Source organism: Lineus longissimus, chromosome 8 (genome assembly GCF_910592395.1).
Source record: "Lineus longissimus chromosome 8, tnLinLong1.2, whole genome shotgun sequence".
Taxonomy (NCBI): Eukaryota; Metazoa; Nemertea; class Pilidiophora; order Heteronemertea; family Lineidae; genus Lineus; species Lineus longissimus.
Genome location: NC_088315.1, coordinates 9,016,592 through 9,037,975, shown reverse-complemented (window position 1 = coordinate 9,037,975; position 21,384 = coordinate 9,016,592). Strand labels below are relative to the sequence as shown.

Sequence of the window (21,384 nt, the reverse complement as noted above, 5' to 3'; positions counted from 1 at the left end):
AGCCAATGAGATTTGTTTTTACAATGTACTACAATGTACCTTTAAATGTCCGAATGTTTACGGAAATTACCGATATATACCGACCTTTTAAACCAATCAGAATTCAGTATACAAAATTTGGCCAATCGCGCCTCGGTTAACAAACGAGTGGGAATTACTGGTAATTTTGAACCGTTTCGGCTTTTCTGAATCTCGTGGTTGCTATTTTTCATCATTTTTTGTGATAAAAGTTATAAAATCCGTGAAAATGACCAGCAGTAGAGATGCAGCCAGAGCTAAAGAAATACCAGATATCATTATCGATGAAAAAAATAAGAAGCGATATGCAAAAGGCAAATTTTTAGGAAAGGTAAAAATCGAGTGAAAATCTCATTTTGTTCGTTGTGTGCATTTTGTGTGTATTGCATGTGCCGTGCCGTGGTAACCGATTAGGCGCCTATGACTTCACCTCTCAATTGGTATGGCTTCTCTTTATATTCATGAATTTCATTTACATGCCCTTTTCATTCAGCAGGTTTTCCATAGTTTCCAGTCTTTATTTTAGAATTAGGGTTCGACTCGTGATCGCTGGCGTCATACTATGAGTATAATTCATTGACTATACTCATCGAGATCAATTATAGAGGCTTTTGTCTTATCCGATATTGGCAATTGCGATAGGCCCTAATTGATGAGATGACTTGAAAATTTCATGCCTCATCTTCATCTTGCCCATAACCTTTCACTGCTTGGTTCGTTTGAAAAGACAAAAAATTCACCTATTTTTTATTAGTATTTTAAAACCTTCCTTGGCATCACATTGAGCAATTAAATCTGTGAGAGGTTATTGTTCAGGACTTTATTTTTACAGTGGGCGGGGGGGGGGGGGGGGCAACTGCTCTCAAATGTAAAAAAACCCATGTCTTTTGTGCTGTCTTGGTCCCATTTGGGCTAAAAAGATGCCTTCTGCTCCCCCTAAGTCAGAAGAGCCTTTTGCCACCACCCACAGGCCCATCTCCCTTAATAAAACTAAAAAGTAAGATTTGGTCCTGGTTTATAAAGGTTTTGTGTACAAGTAGAAATTTAGTTCCAGACTTGAAGAAACCATGGGCCTGGGGCCAAGACCAAAAGCTGACTGACTTGATGATAGATGAGGTCAGCATTAGCACAAGTGATCAGAAGTGGGCTGCAGCATACAGGCTAGGGGCAATTCAATTCTACACCACTTAACTAAGTGAAATGTAAAATCAAAACCACATTTTCTAATTCTTTTCATTCAGGGTGGTTTTGCAAAATGCTACGAATTGACAGATATGGACACCAAGCAGATAATGGCTGGGAAAATCGTTCCCAAGTCATTGCTGGTCAAACAACATCAAAAGGACAAAGTAAGTGCCAAATTTTGGGCAGGATGTGACAAGTAATTTCTTTTAGTTTCTTCTGAAGTGAAATACCTCAATGCCTTGCCTCTGTTTTGAATGCTTTGAACCTTCATCCTTTGTGCAGAGATCAATTTTGTTGATTCTTTCGTCCAATTAAAAAAATAACAACCACCATCAGTCTGCCCAGTCATCAAAATTTAGCAACAAATTAGACCAATATGTTGCTTATTCTCTTTTTCAGATGACACAAGAGATCAACATCCACAGGAGTCTGAATCACAAACATATCGTTGGTTTCTTTGGCTTCTTTGAAGACAATGACAATGTTTACATACTGCTTGAGCTGTGTAGAAGGAGGGTAGGTATTGCTATGCAAAACTGATCAAATTGTCTTTTTCTCTCCGACTTGAGTCAGATGTAATTCTATGAGATTGACAAATTCTGCTACAATGTCACAACCAACCATCCAATTTATTTCAGTCGTTGATGGAGTTGCACAAGAGGCGACGAGCCATCACCGAACCAGAAACACGTTATTTCGTGCGACAGATCCTGCTGGCGACATTATATCTTCACAATGGCCGTGTCATCCACAGGGATTTGAAACTTGGAAATCTGTTTATGAATGACGATATGGAGATCAAGATTGGCGATTTTGGTTTAGCGACACGAGTCGATTACGATGGAGAGAGAAAGAAGTAAGTCCTTGCATGTTAGCGAGTTGTCCTCCTAAGGAACTGTTTGAAAAATTAAAGTGCCGTCTGATTTTAGAACTGTTTTCTTCAGACAACTCCCAAGGCTTGAATTTAACCAAGGGCATGTCGTGACGTAGAGATTTCTAAACTGCTAGAGTAGAACTAATTGTTGATGTGTTTATCTTTGCAGAACGTTGTGTGGGACGCCAAACTACATTGCACCCGAGGTCTTGTGCAAGAAGGGACACAGCTTTGAGGTGGACGTTTGGTCACTTGGATGCATTGTGTGAGTTGCGCCGAGATTCATAACAAGAGTTCCAGTGGTCTGAAACAATTTTAACAAAAGTCAATGCCAGATGAGATGGACGTACCCTTGACAAATTCCATGAAGCCCTAAAGAATGGCTTATTCAGGGGTAACTTCATGCAACAACTGTCATTAAGTACGTGTAAGGGGCATTTGACTGTTTTTCTGAAATTGGAAATGGCACCTTTAAAAATCGAACTTTATTTTAACCTCTTGAGTAACACTTGCTTTGAGGCTCTGATACTGGCCATGGTCAGCGAAAGCACTAAAAAACTCAAAATGAACTGAGTCATTTTAACCCTACATTTCAGTTACACACTGTTGGTAGGAAAGCCTCCATTCGAGACTGCCAACCTGAAGGATACATACACACGTATCAAACGCAACGAATATCACATTCCATCGCGAGTCAGCCTCCCAGCCAAGAATCTCATCACGCGACTCTTGAAGGCAGATCCCACTGACCGCCCATGCGTGGAAGCCATCCTGCAGGACGAGTTCTTTTCATCAGGTGTGTATCGCTATTTGAGAATGATCCAATAGAGGGTGAGAAATCGTGGGCCCGTGGCCAGGTCCTTGAAGTTTGTTGCGTGATTGACGTGATTTGCCACAGGGTTATGTTATATTAGTAACTATAAGCAAATTAGTCCCATGGAAGGTACTACACAGGAGATATGATAGTTGAACAATGACTATGAGTAGCACCAACTTTTGGTTTCCCAACCAAAGGGCTTCATTTGACCACAGAAATAGGAATATCTTTGCCTCCGCTGTCTGTAGTGCTTTGAATTTTTTATATCATCAAAAAAAGACATGTCGGAGGTATATTCACAGACTGTCCATGAATCAGCACTTACCTGTTTGCTGTAGATAAATTCAGAGCTGAGGTATGAACTTCTTGACTCTGACCTAGGAGTGGGAGTGGGACTGATATGGTGCATACAGGTGGCTTCCTTCCTGTTGGCTGCAACCGCTGCATTTTTGACTAATTTCACGCTTTGTGCTGTTGCGTTTGCAGGTTATCTACCTCCAGCCTTGCCCACCAGTTGTCTGACAATGGCGCCCAGGTTCGACATGCTGAAGAGCGAGGCCAACAGGAAACCACTGATGGAGCTGAACGGACTTGGTAAGTTGGGTTCCTACAGGAAAAACTGTTCGGTGACCAGTGTCATTGGAGAAGGGTGACTGTCTAAAGAAGTGAACAGAGGGAAAAAACTTCTTGTTTGAATTTTAAAAAGCAGTAATGTGACAAAAAATTGTCCTGAAAATGTGTCTGAAAGACGCACAAAAACTCTCGTGGCTGTAAGTGTAGAACTTTTGTGTTTCTTCTGAGTTCTTTCACGCTGTTTTGTTTATTATTTTCAGCTAGCGGCACTGAAGGAAAGTCAACTAAAAGTGAACCAAGAAATGACCTGGCAGCAAAGAGAGAAGGTGCATAAGGGCTTTTGTCACACATTCCAGATTACCATTGATTCCAATGACGTGATATTGATTACACAATCACACATGAGCACGTCAACTTACATCAAAGCTACTTCAGAAACACGTTGTCATTTATGACTTTGAATGGCATAAGAGCCATGAGCGTGAGAATCAGAAATGCTGAATTAGGGTTCAAAGTGCCAGCTCTCTATCACAAAGACATTACGTTTTTTAAATTTCGAATTTTCAGATGAGCCAAGTGACTACTGGTTAAAGGACCTCCATGATCAAATCGGCAAAGTGTGTGATGTCAGGCATATAGAAGCTCATCAAATGGGTAAGGAAGACTGTGAAAAAATTTATATCGTACACATTTCACAATCAGATGAACGTTTTCACAGAAAGAAGAAAACTTTTCATTGATGTTGTGATATTTAGAGCTAAATGAGTTGCCCTATGTAAGTGTTTGCACAAAAATGACATGGGACTGGTTTTTTTTCAGATGATGCCGAGGACCCGGCATGTGTGCCTATCTACTGGGTCAGCAAGTGGGTGGACTACTCTGACAAGTACGGCCTTGGCTACCAGCTCTCAGATAACAGCGTGGGAGTGCTTTTCAATGATTCGACCAGGCTTCTGCTCACAAGTAACGGAGAGTAAGTAATCCTGCGTACATTTCGGAGAGCTCCTTCCATCATTTGATCCAAAAAGTCCAAGAGCAAATGCATCCTGTGCAGATCGCCGAGAGACGTACAGTGGAACGAAGACCGTGAGCGTCTGGCAAGGGTCTAAAAGTCCCACAATGACTGTGTTTTAGCCAGCTGTTTCTGGCGCAGCATTAGTTATAGAGCAATATTTTGAATTTTCGGCATTCCTTTGCCTTTATATTTGACATCCATGATCTCTCCTTTTCAGAAATATCCAGTACATTGAGCGAGACTTGACGGAGCATCTGCACACGCTCACCGTCTACCCGGAAGCGCTCCGTAAGAAGGTGACGCTCCTGAAATACTTCCGCAACTACATGTCAGAACATTTACTCAAAGTAAGTGATTTTACTATTTCATGCGCGTTGTGACCAGAGTTTTCAGTCCTAAAAAACGGTTTGGAGGAAATATTCTATTCCTTCTATTCTTTTTGACTGGCCGTTCCAGACTCGTGACATTGCTTTAGAATATTTTTATTTGGCCCTCTGAAACCTTTACTTGGTCCGTATGTACTTTATTAACCACCAACCCCCCCAAGCTTATCTATACTGACCGTTTGCTGTTGTGTTTCAGGCTGGTGCTAATGTGACTCCACGTGAAGGAGATGAGCTCGTCCGTCTGCCGTTCTTGAGGACCTGGTTCCGAACCAGGAGTGCTATCGTCCTCCATCTTAGCAACGGGACTGTTCAGGTGAGCTTATTTAAATAAACCATATGACTGGCAGGGAAAAAAATCCCCATGACCTCATAAATGAGTAGTCTTGTAATACATTGCGTTCAGTTCAAGCATTACAGTTCCCTGGTAGTGTACCTGGGGACGGAAAAAGGTTGAGGTTTAGTGACGCTGCTGATAATCATCTCCTGTGCTCCAGGCCAGCTGTTCCTTGTTTGTCACCTCTTTATTTTAACATTCCACTATTCTTCTTTCAGATCAACTTCTTCGGAGACCACACCAAGATCATCCTGTGCCCTCTGATGGGTGCCGTGTCCTTCATTAACGAGAAGAGAGAGTTCACCACATTCAAACTCAGTGCCATCGAGAAGTGTGGTCAAACCAAGGAACTCGCCAGCCGAGTGCGTTACGCCAAAACCATGATCGACAGACTACAGGGCGGCTTACCTAAATCAGGAGCATCATCGGGCCGCCCTAAAGTCACTGCATGATTGGTCACTTAATGAACATTGACTTCTGATATTCTGGGGGTTGTGAGGTATTCTGGACTTTTGTGATCATGTGTCCATGGCATTTGATGCCTGTGAAAATCTTGGTTAAAGCAGTGATCGTAATGTACAGCTGCACCTTGCCAAAGGTGGGAGGCCTTATCACTTTGTTTTTATCCCCTTTGGAACTTCCCAAGGTTGTTCCAAATGAATGCGCGCCAGGACAAGTCCGTCTTACCGTTGTATGAGAATGAGGCATGCATACAAAGTTGGTTTGTTTGACTGCATACAAAGTTGGTTTGTTTGACTAAGGTCAGCTAGTTGCTGGATATTGTTTCCATTCAAACTTGCCAAAATTCCCTGTTCACCCTGTATTCATTTCTTTATGACACTGTACATAAAACGTCAGTCGAGTATTGGCAAGGTTAGATTGAAATGAGATGGGTTGATCATATTTGAGTATGGAAGGGAGAGTGTGTGAGGATAGTGATAGAATATAGCGTTTGTGAGTGAGTGAGCTTAGTGACTTCATTGGGAGTCGATAGCATATGTTGGTTGATGAAGCAATTGGGGAAATTAGATTGGGGATTAGCATAGCTTGGGGAGTAATTTGTCAAAAATTGAATTCTGACCTGAGTTTTAACATGTTCTGTGTTCAACGAACCTTTAAATGTGCTGCGATGTTTGTCAAGTCTAAGGTGATTGTCTAAAAGCAAACTCAAACTAAGATACCGTAAGTTGGGATAGCATTGGCCCAAAGTGTGGTGGATTTGTCCCATACATTTTCCACCCTACAGCTTGAAGCATACCTGGTAAATCTTCAATTGAATCACTGTACAAAAAGAGATGTTAGAAGATCATTCAATGCGCTAACTTAACATCATAAGATTTGGAAAGTTGGGGATTACCCCACTATGGTATCATTTCTGCAGCTTTTACTGCCAAGGTAGTGGGGATTTGTATTGTAATATGGGCACATTGATTTTATCGAATGTTTGGTTGTGAAGATTTCAAGTGGGGGAACTTCATAGAGAATATAATATTTTTTCGCAAATTTCTTGATTCACTTGTGTTGTATGGGGGTGATTCTGGATGCAAAGTATTGCTTATTACGATATGTCTCATTTTATCTTCTCATGGCTTTGGATACAGTGTTCAGCCTCATTTATGTACAGTATTGGACAGAAGTTTATAGTCGTCTAAGTTTTCAAAAGATGCATCTCTTTACTGCTGGGCAGACTGGCAGATTCCTTAGCTGTGTGTACATTGAGAGACATCGGAACATCTTAATTTTGTTCGATGAAAGATAGATGGTAGTAGAAAGCGAGATATTCAGTATCTGGGGTGTGTATATACTTTTGTCTAAGGTTGTACTTCAGGCTTTACTACAGTTTGATTTTCAACTGGTATTCTAAGCATTTCTTTATTATAACGTGTACAGCTGTTTATAAACTTCACAATATCATTCATTACTTTATGTACAGATACAGCATTTTTGTGCAAAATGATTCAAACTAGAGCAAGATTTAGGATATTCTGGGTCTTAGTTTCAAGCTTCAGAATTCCTAAGGCAGTGTTCACAATGCGTAACATTTTCAATATCGCACTCATTTCTAAAAATTGTGTTTGTTTTCACTTGTAACCCTACCTCAAATGAATCTATACATACAGTTGCACATATTTCATCAAATCCGACTTCACAGTGAGCACATACTCTCCTGAAAAAACCTAAATAGCAGCTTAAGAAACTCTCCTCAAAACACCTGAAAAGCAGCTTCTGAAACTCTGCCAAAAACACCTTGATAACAGCTTCGGAAACTCTCCCCAAAATACATGTATGGCAGCTTCCCAAACCCCATGAGCCAAATTTGTACATGACAGGGAGTATGATCTCCTGACATTTATTTATGACATCATAATTGATCTTAAAGTGGCCTGTCGCGCTTAGATCAGAGAAGACAAGCCACAGCTTGCAATCCATTTCACATTGGAGTCCAATCCTGAATTTCAGCAATTTTCAGAGGGGTACTGGTCGTGTGAAGTGTCGTTTGAAAAAAAGATATGTAACAGGGTGTAAAGTAGGACTTTGAAAACTCCAACAAAAACTCCAGAAATGGATGAAGATATTGAAAATTTGTTAACTGTGTGAACACCACCATGATAGATTGGTATCTGCTTGTTGCCAAGGAAGACTATGCAACCTTTGTAAATAGCCAGTTTGTTTATTATTTGAGTCATTTTGTATAATAATGTCGACTAGATTATCGTGACTTAATAAAAGATATTTCATAGTGAATGTTTGTTGGTTTAAGAGAATGGAAGTAACCCATCGGTATTCCAACCAGTCTGTGTTTACCGAGATGTAGTTGCTGCTCATCAATCTTTGTAATTTGTATTTACTGATCATGGTGGTCTTAATGTTGTCAACACAGAGGAGCAGCCTGGCCAAGCCCTGTGTGGTTTGGACTGTCTCGTATATCCAACCATGTTGGCAAGAAGATGGTGGAGCAGCCAAGCACAATTCACTCTGGTTGTGTCTATCTCATCTTTCTTACCATTTTGGCAAGACAATGGATGAGTCGGGCGCGATTCAATCTGGTTCCGTTGGTATATCAATCTCACCATGTTGGCAAGATGATCATGGCACACCAAGGCCCGATTAAGCCTGGTTGTGACTGTCTCATCAATCTCGCCATCATCGGGCAGCCAGCCCCATCGGTTGTGACTGTCTCATCTCTTATCTGTCTAACCATTTTGGCATCCTGGTCCGATTTGGTACGGTTGTGCATGTATCATCTCTTTCACAATGTCGTGAAGCTGATGTAGATTACAGCCCTGATTCGGCCTGGTTGTGACTGCTTCATCTCACTCACCGTCAGCTTGGTGGTGACGTAGCAAGGCCCGATTAAGCCTGGTTGTGACTGTCTCATCTCTTATCTGTCTAACTATGTTGGCATCCTGGCCCAATTTGGTCCGGTTGTGACTGTCTCATCTCTTATCTGTCTAACCATGTTGGCATCCTGGCCCGATTTGATCTGGTTGTGACTGTCTCATCTCTTTCACAATGTCGTGAAACTGATGTAGATTTCAGCCCTGGTTCGGCCTGGTTGTGACTGCTTAATCATCTCACCGTCAGCTTGGTAGTGACGTGGCAAGGCCCGATTTCGTCTTGTTGGAACTGTCTCATTCTTTCATCACATTGTCAACATGGTCGAGTCGAGCAGCCAGGCCCAGTCCTGTGTTGTTGGGAATGTCATATCTTTCTTACCATAAATTGCAATATGGTCATCATCACACAACCAGACCTGATTTGGTCTGCTTGTTAAGATCTCATCTCTTTCATATTGTTGAAAGAGACAAGAGAGTAAGAGAGAGTGTGACAAAATTAGGCCTGGTTTCATTTTCCTCATCATGTTGGAAACACGGTCGCTGAGCAGCCAGGCGGATTCAACCTGGCTACGATTATCTGAGCTCTCTGAGCAATGCAGTGGTTAAGCTGCCAGGCCCAATTTCGTCTCGTTGTGACTGTCTCATCTCGTTCACCGAATTGTCAACACGGTGGAACAGCAACGCACAGTCCTGTGTGGTTAGGACTGTCTCATCTACCTCACCATGTTGGTAATATGGTCATCACACAACCAGACCCAATTTAGTTTGGAGGCAACTGTCTCATCTATCTCACCATATTGACAACGGTGTTGAGCAGCCAAGCCTGGTTCAGTCTGGTTGTGACTATCTTGTCTCTATTGCATTGCGGTGTCTCGTGTTGCCACTATGGTAAGAAAGAGACAATCGCAACCAGACTGAATTGGTCCTCGGATGGGAAAAGAGACGAGACAGTCACAACAAGACGAAATTGGGCTTGGCAGCTCCACTACTATGTGGCAGCTCCACTATTAAACGAGCTAAAAGAAATCAGACAGTCCAAACCAAGCCAAATCGCGCCAGGATGCTCCACCGCAGTTGAACATGTTGGCAACACGGTGGTGGAGCTGCCACTCCCAATTATGTCAAGTTGTTACTATCTCGTCACTTTCATCATGTTATCAGCACTTTGGCATAACAAGGCCCAGTCCTGTGTGGTTGAGACTGTCGTATCTATCACATCATGTTGGCAACACGGTGGTGATGGAGCAGCTATACCAGGCTCCGATACAGTCTGGTTGTGACTGTCTCATCTATCTCATCACGTGGGTTGTTTTCGATATGCTCTGCCCCTCGATTTTTGTATATGACGAAGGTGTAAAAAAGACTGGTCTCATGACGGAGTCTCTCTGGTTGCGACTGTCTGATCCTTTTGAGCACGATGTCAACCTGGTTGTGGAGCTGATAAGTCAAACTTCGTAAAGTGTTCTTCTTCTTCTTCTTTCGTTCACCACGTTTTAGACAGTCAGTCCGGATTTTATTATAAAGTCGGTGGTCCTTCGTAAAGTGACTGTGACTGTTTCGTCTCTTTTACTGTGGTGAGGCCAGAGTAATTTATTTCAGCATGTTAGCAAGTAGCGGTGGTGGAGCAACCTAGCCCCATTCAACCTGGTTGCTAATGAATGATATCTCTGAGCGTGTTGGAATCACGGTCGTGTTGCAGCCAGGCCCGATTCGGTCTAGTTGGGACTGTCCCATCCTTTCATTTTTTGGCACAAACTGTGCTGGAGCAGCCAGCCCCGATCCAATCTGGTTGCCGCTGTCTCTTCCATCCCACAATGTTGGCAGAACGGTTGTGGAACAGACAGGCGTGATTTGGTCTTGATTTCACACGAACTGGCCTGGCATGGCATGATGAGAGATGGAAGAGTCACAACCACAACGGGCCTAGCTGCTCGACTATCTCCGCCACCGTAATGCCGACATTGAGAGATAGATGATACAGCCGGAACCCGACCGTATTGGGCCAGGCTGGTCAACCATCGTGTTTCCATCCTTCTGAGAGAGATAAGACAGTCACAACCAGGCAGAATAAGGGCTAAAATCTGCAACGCCATGAATATTTTGAGACCGATGAGACATTAACAACCAAGCCAAATTGGGCCTGCCAGCTCCACCAATGGGATGCCAACATGTTTAGAGATAGAGAGATAGTCGCAAACATACCAAATCGGGCCAGGTCACTCCACCACAGAGCTGCCAAGCTGAACGTGTTGCCATTATGGTAAGAAAGAGACAATCACAACCAGACTGAATCGGTCCTCGGATTGGAAAAGAGACGAGACAGTCACAACAAGACGAAATTGGGCTTGGCAGCTCCACTTCCATGTTGTAAACGGCCTAAAAGAAATCAGATAGTCCCAACCAAGCCATATTGCGCCAGGATGCTCCACCGCAGTTGTGAATGAGACGAGATAGTCACACCAGCAAATTGAATTGGGCCTGGCTGCTCAGCGATCGTGTTCCCAACATGATGACAGAGATAAGACCGTCACAACCAGGCCGAATTGGGACTGGAATCTTCAAGACAGAATCGGGCCTCGATGCACCACGACCGTCATCGCCACCAAAACGAGAAAGATGAGACAGTCACAATCACCCCAATGAGCCTGGCTGCTCCACCGTTTTGCCTACACGGTGAGAGAAAATGGTGACTGAACTGTCACAACCAGACTGAACTGAGCATGTCTTTTCCAGCGTATTGACAATGTGGTGAAAGAGTCGAGACAGTCATACCTAGACGAAACTGGACCTGGCACCACCATCACTGTATTACAACCAAGGTGAGACAGATGAGACAGTAGGAACCAAACCGAACCGAGCCTGGCCCGCGCTTCACAGTGTTGACAACATTGTGAAAGAAAGGAGGTATTGTTAACAATAAGTCAAAGTCGGACTTGATTGCTCCACCAGCGAGTGTGGCTAAAAGTTAAGAGGAAGACACGGCAGCCTTTATTTTGTTTAGAGATAGAAGGGTCGACAGTCTTTCTTTGGTTTAGAGGAGGAAGGGGCAGGCTTTCGTTAGTTCAGAGGAAGAAAGGACAGCCTTTTTGATTTAGAAGTAGAAGGGACAGTCATTCTTTGGTTTAGAGGAAAAACTTTCTTCAGTTCAAGGGAAGAGTCTTTGGTTTAGAGGAAGGAGGGAGAGTCATTCTTTGGTTCAGAGGAAGAAACCACAGCCATTCTTTTATTTAGAGGAAGAAGGGGGAGTCCTTTTTGGTTTAGAGGAAGAAGGGGCAGTCTTTCATTAATTTGGAGAAACAAATGACGATGCTTCTTTTGGTTCAGGGGCGGTCTTTCTGTGCTTTCGAGGGCAACACTAATTTCGATCTGCTTGGACACTTATTCCAGCGCAGTGAAGTTCACCATCCCGATCGTCCTTGGCGACAGCCATCCCTGGACCGTACGAGGCCGGTCCGCGCCTGTAGCGGATGGTGTTGTAGTTCTGCGACTGCGCAGTAAGTCTGTCCCTCGTCTGCCACGTGTAAATTCATTGGCTGGCGGTCCTTCAAAACTTCCGCACAAAAACCTCGATTTTTGGGTTTCTTTTCCGAACAAAGACATTTTTGGGCGGTATGTTGATAGCTTAGATATCATACCTCATATATCCATCGATTTTCTATCACTTGCGATGCATTATTTCGTGATTTTTTTTGGAGGTGCGCAAAACATCGAAATGGCGCCGACATTTTTGGCGAGTGATCGGCCCTCAACTCCTGAAAAAGTGTCAATTGGAAGTTTTTGGCATCTTGATCGCGTCATCTAACCCAAACTTTTGTGTTCTATATGTATTTTTACTTTTGGTAAACTGGGCTTTATCAACATTTTGAGCGTTTATTCTGGTGAAAAAGCGTGCACCAAAAACAAAAGACTTCGTATGATTGAGATAACGTAATACACTGTTTCGTTGCGCATGCCATTGCGCATGCCTGTGGACCATGTGCTTGGCCATGGCCATGTTCTGCGCGTGCATCCATTGAGAATGGATTCTCATTGTCCTAGACAATGGTAATCTAGACAATGATAGATTAGACAATGGTAATCTAGACAATGGTAAACTATACTAAGATAGTACCTCCATTGTCTAATTTGCCTATCCTTTTGTCTAGTAAACCATTGTCTACTTTACCATTGTCTAAAATGACCATTGTCTAGATTAACATTTTTACATTGCCTAATTGACTTTGTCTAAAATACCATTGTCTAATTTACTCTAAATTATACCATTAATATGTGGCCTATGAATACAATTTTATTGTAAATGCATGGGCAAAATGTTACCCGTTGGACCAGAATTGGTTCAATTGAGCATATTTGGTGCCAGACCCTACATAATATGTCTCCTTGTTGCAACTCCGACCCCGACCCCGCCCCCTCAACTCATCATGTGTATCATAAGATAGACTTTAGTATAGTACCACCGAGTCCGATCTTCTTTTTGGGAGTTGTCATGATCTCTGGCCTATCAACACAAAATTGATTAATTGACTAATTGACTGTTATTTCTCAGGTAATTAAAAGGTGTTGCCTTTAGGGGTGAACAGGTGAAGGTGTTGTTCTCTATGAGTGAGCTAATTGCTGGGTTCTTGTGGTGTAATCGGTGTTTGACATAAGACTTGACAAGCACGCCATTGGAATGCCTCATGGCTAGGCCTTAGATCATACCAACTCCCAAAAAGAAGATCTTTCCTAATCGGGAGATACTGTACTAAGATAGTACCTCCATTGTCTAATTTACCATTGTTTAAAAAGACCATTGTCTAGATTACCATTGTCTAGATTAACATTGTCTAATTGACTTTGTCTAAAATACTGTTGTCTAATTTACTCTAAATTACCATATACCATTAATATGTGGCCTATTATGAATACAATTTTATTGTAAAATGCATGGGCAAAATGTTACCTGTTCGACCAGAATTGGTTCAATTGAGCATATTTGGTGCCAGATCCTACATTATGTCTCCTTGTTGCAACTCCGACCCCGCCCCCTCAACTCATCACGTGCAACATAAGATAGACTTTCCCCTCTCCCGGGGTGCCATTCCTTATGGTATCTGTAGTGCATCCATCCTTGTTCCAAAAAAGAGTGATCAGGGGTGTTTTTCAGATTAAAATGCAGATTTTGTGCTGGTCACATAGGTACCATCTTCTGTCAAGCCCAACAGTAATAACAAAATACCAGTTAAGTAAATGTAGGATATAAAAAAGTGGTGTCTCCAGAATCTTTATGTGTTACTAGTTAGTTTGTCAGCAACAAGAGTGCTGTGTATACAGTTTAAAATTATTTTTTTGCAGTGATGCCAATTGAAGTGAAAGCTTGTCAGCAATGCGATACAACTACTTTGGGATTGCACCACGACACAAAGGGGCATCTATAGAACGCAGTGTTAGCCACCAGGCTATGAGGATCCAAAAAACCAAAAAATCACAACAATCCCCGCTATGCGCTTACAATTGGTAATTTAAACCTTACCACATATTTGAATAGGCCAATAAATGATAAAGTGGACAGAGGGGAAGGGTCTTGAAAGAGATGCTATTAATAGTAGTAATACCCTGCTACATTGCCCCAAGGTGGGCATCTGTCGCCTATCATCTTGTAAAGATTAGTCTAATTGAGAATTAGCCATTGAAGGGACAATATACTTCAGCATGATATCAAAGAATCTTGTGAGTAACAATGGCCTAAGATTACATGTAAGACCATTCTAATGATTTATTTCCTTTTTCAGCTTGTTTGAAGATCTTGTTTGAAGATCTTGTTTGAAGATCTTGTTTGAAGATCTTGTTTGAAGAGGCTGTTCAAGAGTGGCAGGCGCTAAATTGCAGGAGAAAAAGATGAAGTGGTAAGGTTTGACATGGCAAAGTATTCACTGACAAACTGTCAAAAGAGAGTGGGATTTATGTACCTCCTAGATGTTTTGGGTTATGTGTCAGTTTGTTTGGTGATGTCCAATTCACTGCACTGTAAATATACAGTTTAAAATGGTTCCTTGCCTATGATCTAGGCACAGTATTAAGAGGAGCTGCTGAACAACAATGCCAGTCATTGCACTTATGACACTGCTTTCTAACACAGGAACAAGAAGTTGTGGTTGGGCCAAAGACAGCAGAAAAATGGATGAATGCCATTAGGATGTCAAAGTGACAGAATATGTCACATGTATTGGTCTGCAAAATATTGATAGTACTAATGGCTCGAACCTTCTGTTTCAGCATTGTTTCAAGATTGGAGGACAGGGATATCACAGATTCCTGAAAACATCACTTGACAATTAGGATCCACTTCTATAATCTCAACTGGAAACCTGCTGTGAATAAGAGCTGGAGATGCATCAATGTTACCTGGCAGTGGGACCAACAGCAGAACTGAAATTGGTGTCTGTTGGAACTAAAAGCTTTTCATGTAAGTTTTCAAATTCATGCAGAGTTTTGTCATTGAGAGCCTCTGCAATAAAAGCCTATACAATAAAAGGACAAAGCAGCTTGGTTTGACCTGGGGAAATATCATCTAAAGATGAGCTGCCATCATAAATATGACAGAGGGCAATGGTGATTCCAAAGCTGCCTAATTTACCGCTGAGGCAAGAAGAAGCATCTTCGTTGTTTTAGTGACAGCAATACTCTTCTGTAAGAAAACATCTTGAACTGCTTCATTTTTCCTGTGATCGAGGCCAGTTAGAGACACCAATGATCATAGCACTTGGTGAGACGGTGACTGTTGGTCGGAAAGAAGGTACACAGACACATGTTGGAAAAAGTTATAAAAAAAAGAAATTGCTGCTGTCAAGATGTCTTTGCAGGAAAAAAACTTCAGGATCTGCCAAAGTCACACAATGTTTTAGAAAGATTGAAAGAAATTTGGCTGCAGTCAATACTTCCTGGCAGTAAGTAGAATTGGGGTCGTGCCACAGACACAGTGGCCGAGTCCTGCTTTAAACTTCAGAAAAGAAAAACCAGGGGAGGTGACAGTGAATGCTTTGAGATATCAGAGAAGTGGGGAATTACACCAAGAATCAATAGTTACTTTAGTTGGCGATTTATGCATTCAAACTATTTTTCAGCCTCCATGGTTTCAAGAAAGATAAGATGGCGAGATGCGCATTAAAACATGGCGTGTGTTGTATCTGTCTATACACGGCGGTTCAATTCTGAGGGAGGCAGAGCTGAAGGAGCAAATGTTTCTGGTAAGGAAATAGCTCCTTGTTTTCCCTGAACTGTTCGGAAAGATGTAAAAGCATTGGACTTTTGTGTAATTCATTCAGCATGAGAAGTGGTATTTTCTTGAGCCTGTGCAGACTTGCTTGCCTTTTCAATAAAGCCAAGTCGCACAACAACAGGTTGCCCTAAATTTTATGATGCCAGTGCAGTATAAGTTTGTGAATGGAAAATACACAGTGCACAAGTGATCAAGGCTGACCATGGTCCTGCTATATAAACAAGCCAAGATCAGTCCATAAAGCTCCAACACCCTTCCCAACATCTCACTGAGATCGACTGACCGCAGCAATATCTGAGTGGAGACAACGATGAAGGAATCTACAATGTCTTCGCAAGAACAGGCCACCTTAGGTTTTAAGGTTGGTGTGCAATGTGAATCTGTGCAGGATAGATTACCCAATAGAATGATGATAATGATTAGCAAAGAATTTATAACACGCTCCAAAACTGGTAAAGCACTGTCCTGTTATATTCCTTGAATATAAATTTTTTAACAGCAAGTTCCTGGCAGAGAAGATTTCCAAGTAAACTACAATCACTCTTCGATCCTGGTGCGTTTGACCAAGGGTTTATTGATTTTTAGGTAGAAATCAGTGTGTGTGTGTCTAAATGCAGTAAATCGAGCTAATATCCTCACAAGCTCCGGATTACCCTGCAGCTATCGTTCTTCACAACGTTTTCACCAGAAAAGAGTCCGTGGAGTTTGATTGTAATTTCCAGTGGTAAGACGTCACAACCAGATAACTTGTAAAAAGTTATTTTAGAATTTTATATGACAATGATATCTTGTGATATGACATCTTGTAAACATCTTGAATGAAGGACACATATCAATTGAAGGTACACCGGCAAGAAACCGGTAACCCCCACGGCACTATGACGATTCTAAAACTGCCCATCTCAGTAAAAGACATTAAAACCATCAGTTAAATAAGAACTATTGTCAGTTTCAGCCACCAGACCACCGATATTGTATAGCTGGTAGAGCGCCGTAACTTCTCTCATAAACAAGCTGGGCATGGGAATGGACATGGATCACCCACCAAGACTTGCTGGGCCAGAAGATTCTGCACGCATTTCAACAACTGTGCATTTCATTGGGATCGGCTTAGCGTGGTAGGGCCTCTTCCATTCTTACTGGAAAAGACATCTATAATCTATGGTTGGTGATCAAGGGAATCTGCAATATCTTCGCTTGAACAAATCTAATCAGGCTATTACAAAGATTAAATCTCGATTCCTGCCCAAATAATGAACAAGTCTGCTCAACATCAAATCACCTCAGACGGCAGACTCGGCTGATTAACTGGAGATGGTGTTTAGTATTTCAAGGCATCTTGTGATGAAAAACAGTAGGAGCTCCCTGTGTGGAATGAAGGTATGTCGGCCTAAACAAGGCATAAGAAACATGACAGCAACGCAGACAATTCTCAACATTTTATCTTGCTGAATGTATGTAATAAGTTACTGACAACTATTCACAGAGTCTGAACAGACGTGATGTTGTTTGTGTTACACTTAAGACCTGTGATCTGCTTATGGCAGGTAATGCACTTGTTTCTAAAACAGCTTCATAGTTTCCTATGTCTTCATATTTGGCAGATGATTATCTAGGTGTGCCAAAAAAGTGCCAGGGGACTGTTCAGTGTCGTTGTTTATTTTGTTCAGAAGTTTTTAAAAGTGAAAACTGGTCCTTTCCAGCTCCTCCATCTGATGGCACTAGAAAAAGAGAACAGCTACCACACCATCCTCCTGGTAATCAAGCCAAGATCAGTGCTGTGGGTTGCAACTCCAACACCACTAACAAGATTTCACTGTGATCAGTTGACCGCAGCAAAATCGGCATGGAGAAAATGATGAAGGAATCAACAATGTCGTTGCAAGGACAAGCAATCTTAGAATACAAGGTTGGTGTGACATGTGGATCTTAGAATACAAGGTTGATGTGCAAAGTGGATCTGTGCATGATAGATTTTAAAAACGGTAGCCTGCCTGCCAGATAACTTATCAGAAAGCAAGTATGTCCAGAATGACGAGAATAATAAGTCAAAAAGTTTATAACAGGATTTTAGTCATAACACTGGTCAAGTTCTGTCCTGTTGTGTTCCTTTAATAGAAAATTTTACATTCTGAATAGTTATTAGTCTGTAGTGCTGGCAAGTTCCTGGCGGATAAGGTTCCAGAGTGAACTGCAATCACCATACGATGTCCATGTGCATTTGGCAACCCCCTCTTAGTAAGCCAGAGGCCTTTCATGGTACTGTTTCTAAAAACTCTGTCTTTGTAGAAGAAGTCATTAAAATCAAAAGAACTATTGTCTTATTTTCAGCACCTCAGTGGGAAAACCACTTGTAATGGAAGCTGGTAGAGCGCCGTGACATCTCTCATAAACAAGCTGGGTTATGGACAAGGATCACGTCAACCAAGTTCAAATGTCTTGAACACGATAGGGCCCCTTCCATTCTGATTGGAAAAGACATCGATCATCTATGGTTAGTACATGATCAAGGGTATCCAGTTTCTTTGCACGGATAAATGGAAAGCAGCGGAATTCAATGATGGTGCGACAGTATTTCCTGTCCTTGCGAAGGACCTAAATATTTGATGACATTATTCCGTCATATATTACAATGTCCAATCATTTTATTGCCAACTTTTAGTGGCTGTCGTTAATTGAAAGCTTAAGAATGAATAGTAGAGCATATTTGTTAAGACCGGCCATTTGGGATCAAAGTCCCTGTCCCTGATCAAGAGAGGCTCAATCATCAATCGCGTGTAGACCACTTGGCTATACAGCGTGCTTAGGTTAAACGTGGCCGTTTGGAAACACCACGGTTAAATGAGTGCAGGAGGAGATCATTGAAATTACTTGACAGAAAACTGTGCTGAACATCTTTTTCCTTTACTCACATTCAGTCCTTATCATTATTTCAGGTTTGGTTCACCAGTTACATCCTCGGATAATACAGGACATGCAGGACATTGTAAACATGAAGAATATCAAGAAAAACATGGAGAATATCGAGAAGAACTGTGTATCACCGAAAATACCTGAAGATTAATTTTTTCAGCTAAAAATGACTTTGTAGGCCTAAAGGTTTAGAAGTTACCTAAATTCCTCAGGACTATGGTTTACTCCTAAGGTAGCCTGGAAAACAGTTCATCCTGGATGCAGAGAAAGACTGTAGTTAGATTACTTTTTATTGAGTTTTCACTTGTTTTACCTCCCATCTCATGGGCAGAAAGAACAGTACCGGTAGTGTTGGTTTTCACTGTTCAAGGATACAAACGCAGATGTGAATCAACAGTGAAGGTCCTTCTGAAGTGAGGAACCAATGTCTTGGTATTGCAGCCACTGTAGCTTAGGTAGAATAGTGACCTACATGTAGTTGTTTTCAGTTTTTTAAATCCATGGGGTTAGTGGCATTAACCTTGAGTCCGTTCAACTGGGTCCACTGAATGTGATAAGATAATTAACACTGATTTATAAATGACAGTGGCAGTGTTCAAGTCTTGCCTGCCTCGATGACATATCTGCATACCAGTAGTTATGTGCAGACTTGGCTTTTTCTTTGGAGCAGTACAGTTGCAAGATAAATCCTGTTTGTAATTTTATAAATTAGGTGCTCATTAAGGGCTTAAGAATTAGTTTTGATGCCTTGCTGGCATATCTGCATACCAGTAAATATGTGCAGATTCATTTCTTGCTTTGAAGCAATATTGTTGCTACACTCCTAAAGCAGTGGCAATGTTCAGGTCTGTTCTGCCTCGCGGGCAAATCTGCATACCAGTAATTATGTGCAGACTTGGCTCTTCCAGAGATTGCAGGACTGGGTCCATTGAATGTAACAAAAATAATCGATGCCTATTTACAAATGAAATGAAGAGTCTGCATTTTGATGCAACTCCATATAACTGTCAGGTGATTTCGCTCTGAACTTGTGACACTCTGATCGGTCTGAAATAATCATTATCCTGCCCCTCTGGGAAAAATTTGCAGCCAGATTGCACCATTTCCTGTTACTGTCTGAGAGATGGCAATGTCGGGGGTGCATGACGGTGGTATAAACCTATTGCGAATGGGCAGCACAATTGGGTGTAGGATATTCATAAACCATTGCACACTCCTGAATCTGCGGTGGGTTGGTACCCCACGCTACGTAAGGAGTAGGTTTGTGGGTAAGACTTGGTCCACGTGAATGGGTCGTGCCTTAAAAATGATGAGAAGTTGCGAATTGACGCCCTGTGAAGTGTCCTTCGACCAGCTAGTGCTAATCCGGTCACTGTCTCCAGGTCACCATGCCTCGGTCAATGAGCGGGCGAAGCACCCAATGGCTCCGTCAGGAGTACATCGTCAACTTCAGCCCGTAGACAAACCGGTACGCGCACAAATATCTTAGCTGAGAGTGGGGGACATCAGTAAAGTGCTTCTCATCGGGGTAATACAGTACCACTGTATACAATGACCCCATTTTTTGTTGGATTCATTTCCACTGAGGAGTGGTCGATAATGAGAGTTTCGGGCCAGTCTGATTGTCACCAGTCCAGAGGGAAAATACCTGATAGTTATGTGGCTTTCCCTCAAACTGTATACTCTTTCATGTCAATTGTAAATTAGTGTTGCTCGGTAGTGTTCAGGGTCTTTTTGTCGAACAGGCACATCTGCATACCAGTAATTATGTGCAGACTTAAGTTTTGCTTTGAAGCAATATCACTGCTACACTTGTGAAGCAGTGGCAGTGTTCAAGTCTTGCCTGCCTCGATGACATATCTGCATACCAGTAGTTATGTGCAGACTTGGCTTTTTCTTTGGAGCAGTACAGTTGCAAGATAAATCCTGTTTGTAATTTTATAAATTAGGTGCTCATTAAGGGCTTACGAAGGTTTTGATGCCTTGCTGGCATATCTGCATACCAGTAAATATGTGCAGATTCATTAATTGCTGTGAAGCAATATTGTTGCTACACTCCTAAAGCAGTGGCAATATTCAGGTCTGTTCTGCCTCGCGGGCAAATCTGCATACCAGTAATTATGTGCAGACTTGGCTCTTCCAGAGATTGTATGACTGGTTCCATTGAATGTAACAAAAATAATCGATGCCTATTTACAAATGAAATGAAGAGTCTGCATTTTGATGCAACTCCATATAACTGTCGGGTGATTTCGCTCTGAACTTGTGACACTCTGATCGGTCTGAAATAATCATTATCCTGCCCCTCTGGGAAAAATTTGCAGCCAGATTGCACCATTTCCTGTCACTGTCTGAGAGATGGCAATGTCGGGGGTGCATGACGGTGGTATAAACCTATTGCGAATGGGCAGCACAATTGGGTGTAGGATATTCATAAACCATTGCACACTCCTGAATCTGCGGTGGGTTGGTACCCCACGCTACGTAAGGAGTAGGTTTGTGGGTAAGACTTGGTCCACGTGAATGGGTCGTGCCTTAAAAATGATGAGAAGTTGCGAATTGACGCCCTGTGAAGTGTCCTTCGACCAGCTAGTGCTAATCCGGTCACTGTCTCCAGGTCACCATGCCTCGGTCAATGAGCGGGCGAAGCACCCAATGGCTCCGTCAGGAGTA

At 42.2% G+C, this 21,384-nt stretch overlaps 1 protein-coding gene and 1 long non-coding RNA gene across 2 annotated transcripts; both read left to right on the top strand.

Annotated features, from left to right (window-relative positions):
• The first annotated feature begins 179 nt into the window (after window positions 1–179).
• On the top strand, window positions 180–7,928 carry LOC135492835 (serine/threonine-protein kinase PLK1-like). Its single transcript, XM_064779501.1, has 13 exons — window positions 180–349; window positions 1,260–1,367; window positions 1,603–1,719; window positions 1,842–2,059; window positions 2,247–2,342; window positions 2,674–2,873; window positions 3,381–3,488; window positions 3,728–3,793; window positions 4,035–4,121; window positions 4,287–4,440; window positions 4,700–4,829; window positions 5,065–5,181; window positions 5,421–7,928. Exons 1-13 carry the CDS (start codon window positions 248–250, stop codon window positions 5,652–5,654), a joined length of 1,737 nt encoding a protein of 578 aa, XP_064635571.1. The 5' UTR covers window positions 180–247; the 3' UTR covers window positions 5,655–7,928.
• Window positions 7,929–14,337: 6,409 nt separating this feature from the next.
• On the top strand, window positions 14,338–20,883 carry LOC135492357 (uncharacterized). The gene is made up of 7 exons (XR_010448066.1): window positions 14,338–14,425; window positions 14,796–14,985; window positions 15,644–15,766; window positions 16,748–17,178; window positions 17,502–17,707; window positions 18,130–18,292; window positions 18,735–20,883. It is a non-coding gene; the product is annotated as an uncharacterized LOC135492357 (long non-coding RNA).
• The last annotated feature ends 501 nt before the right edge of the window (window positions 20,884–21,384 follow it).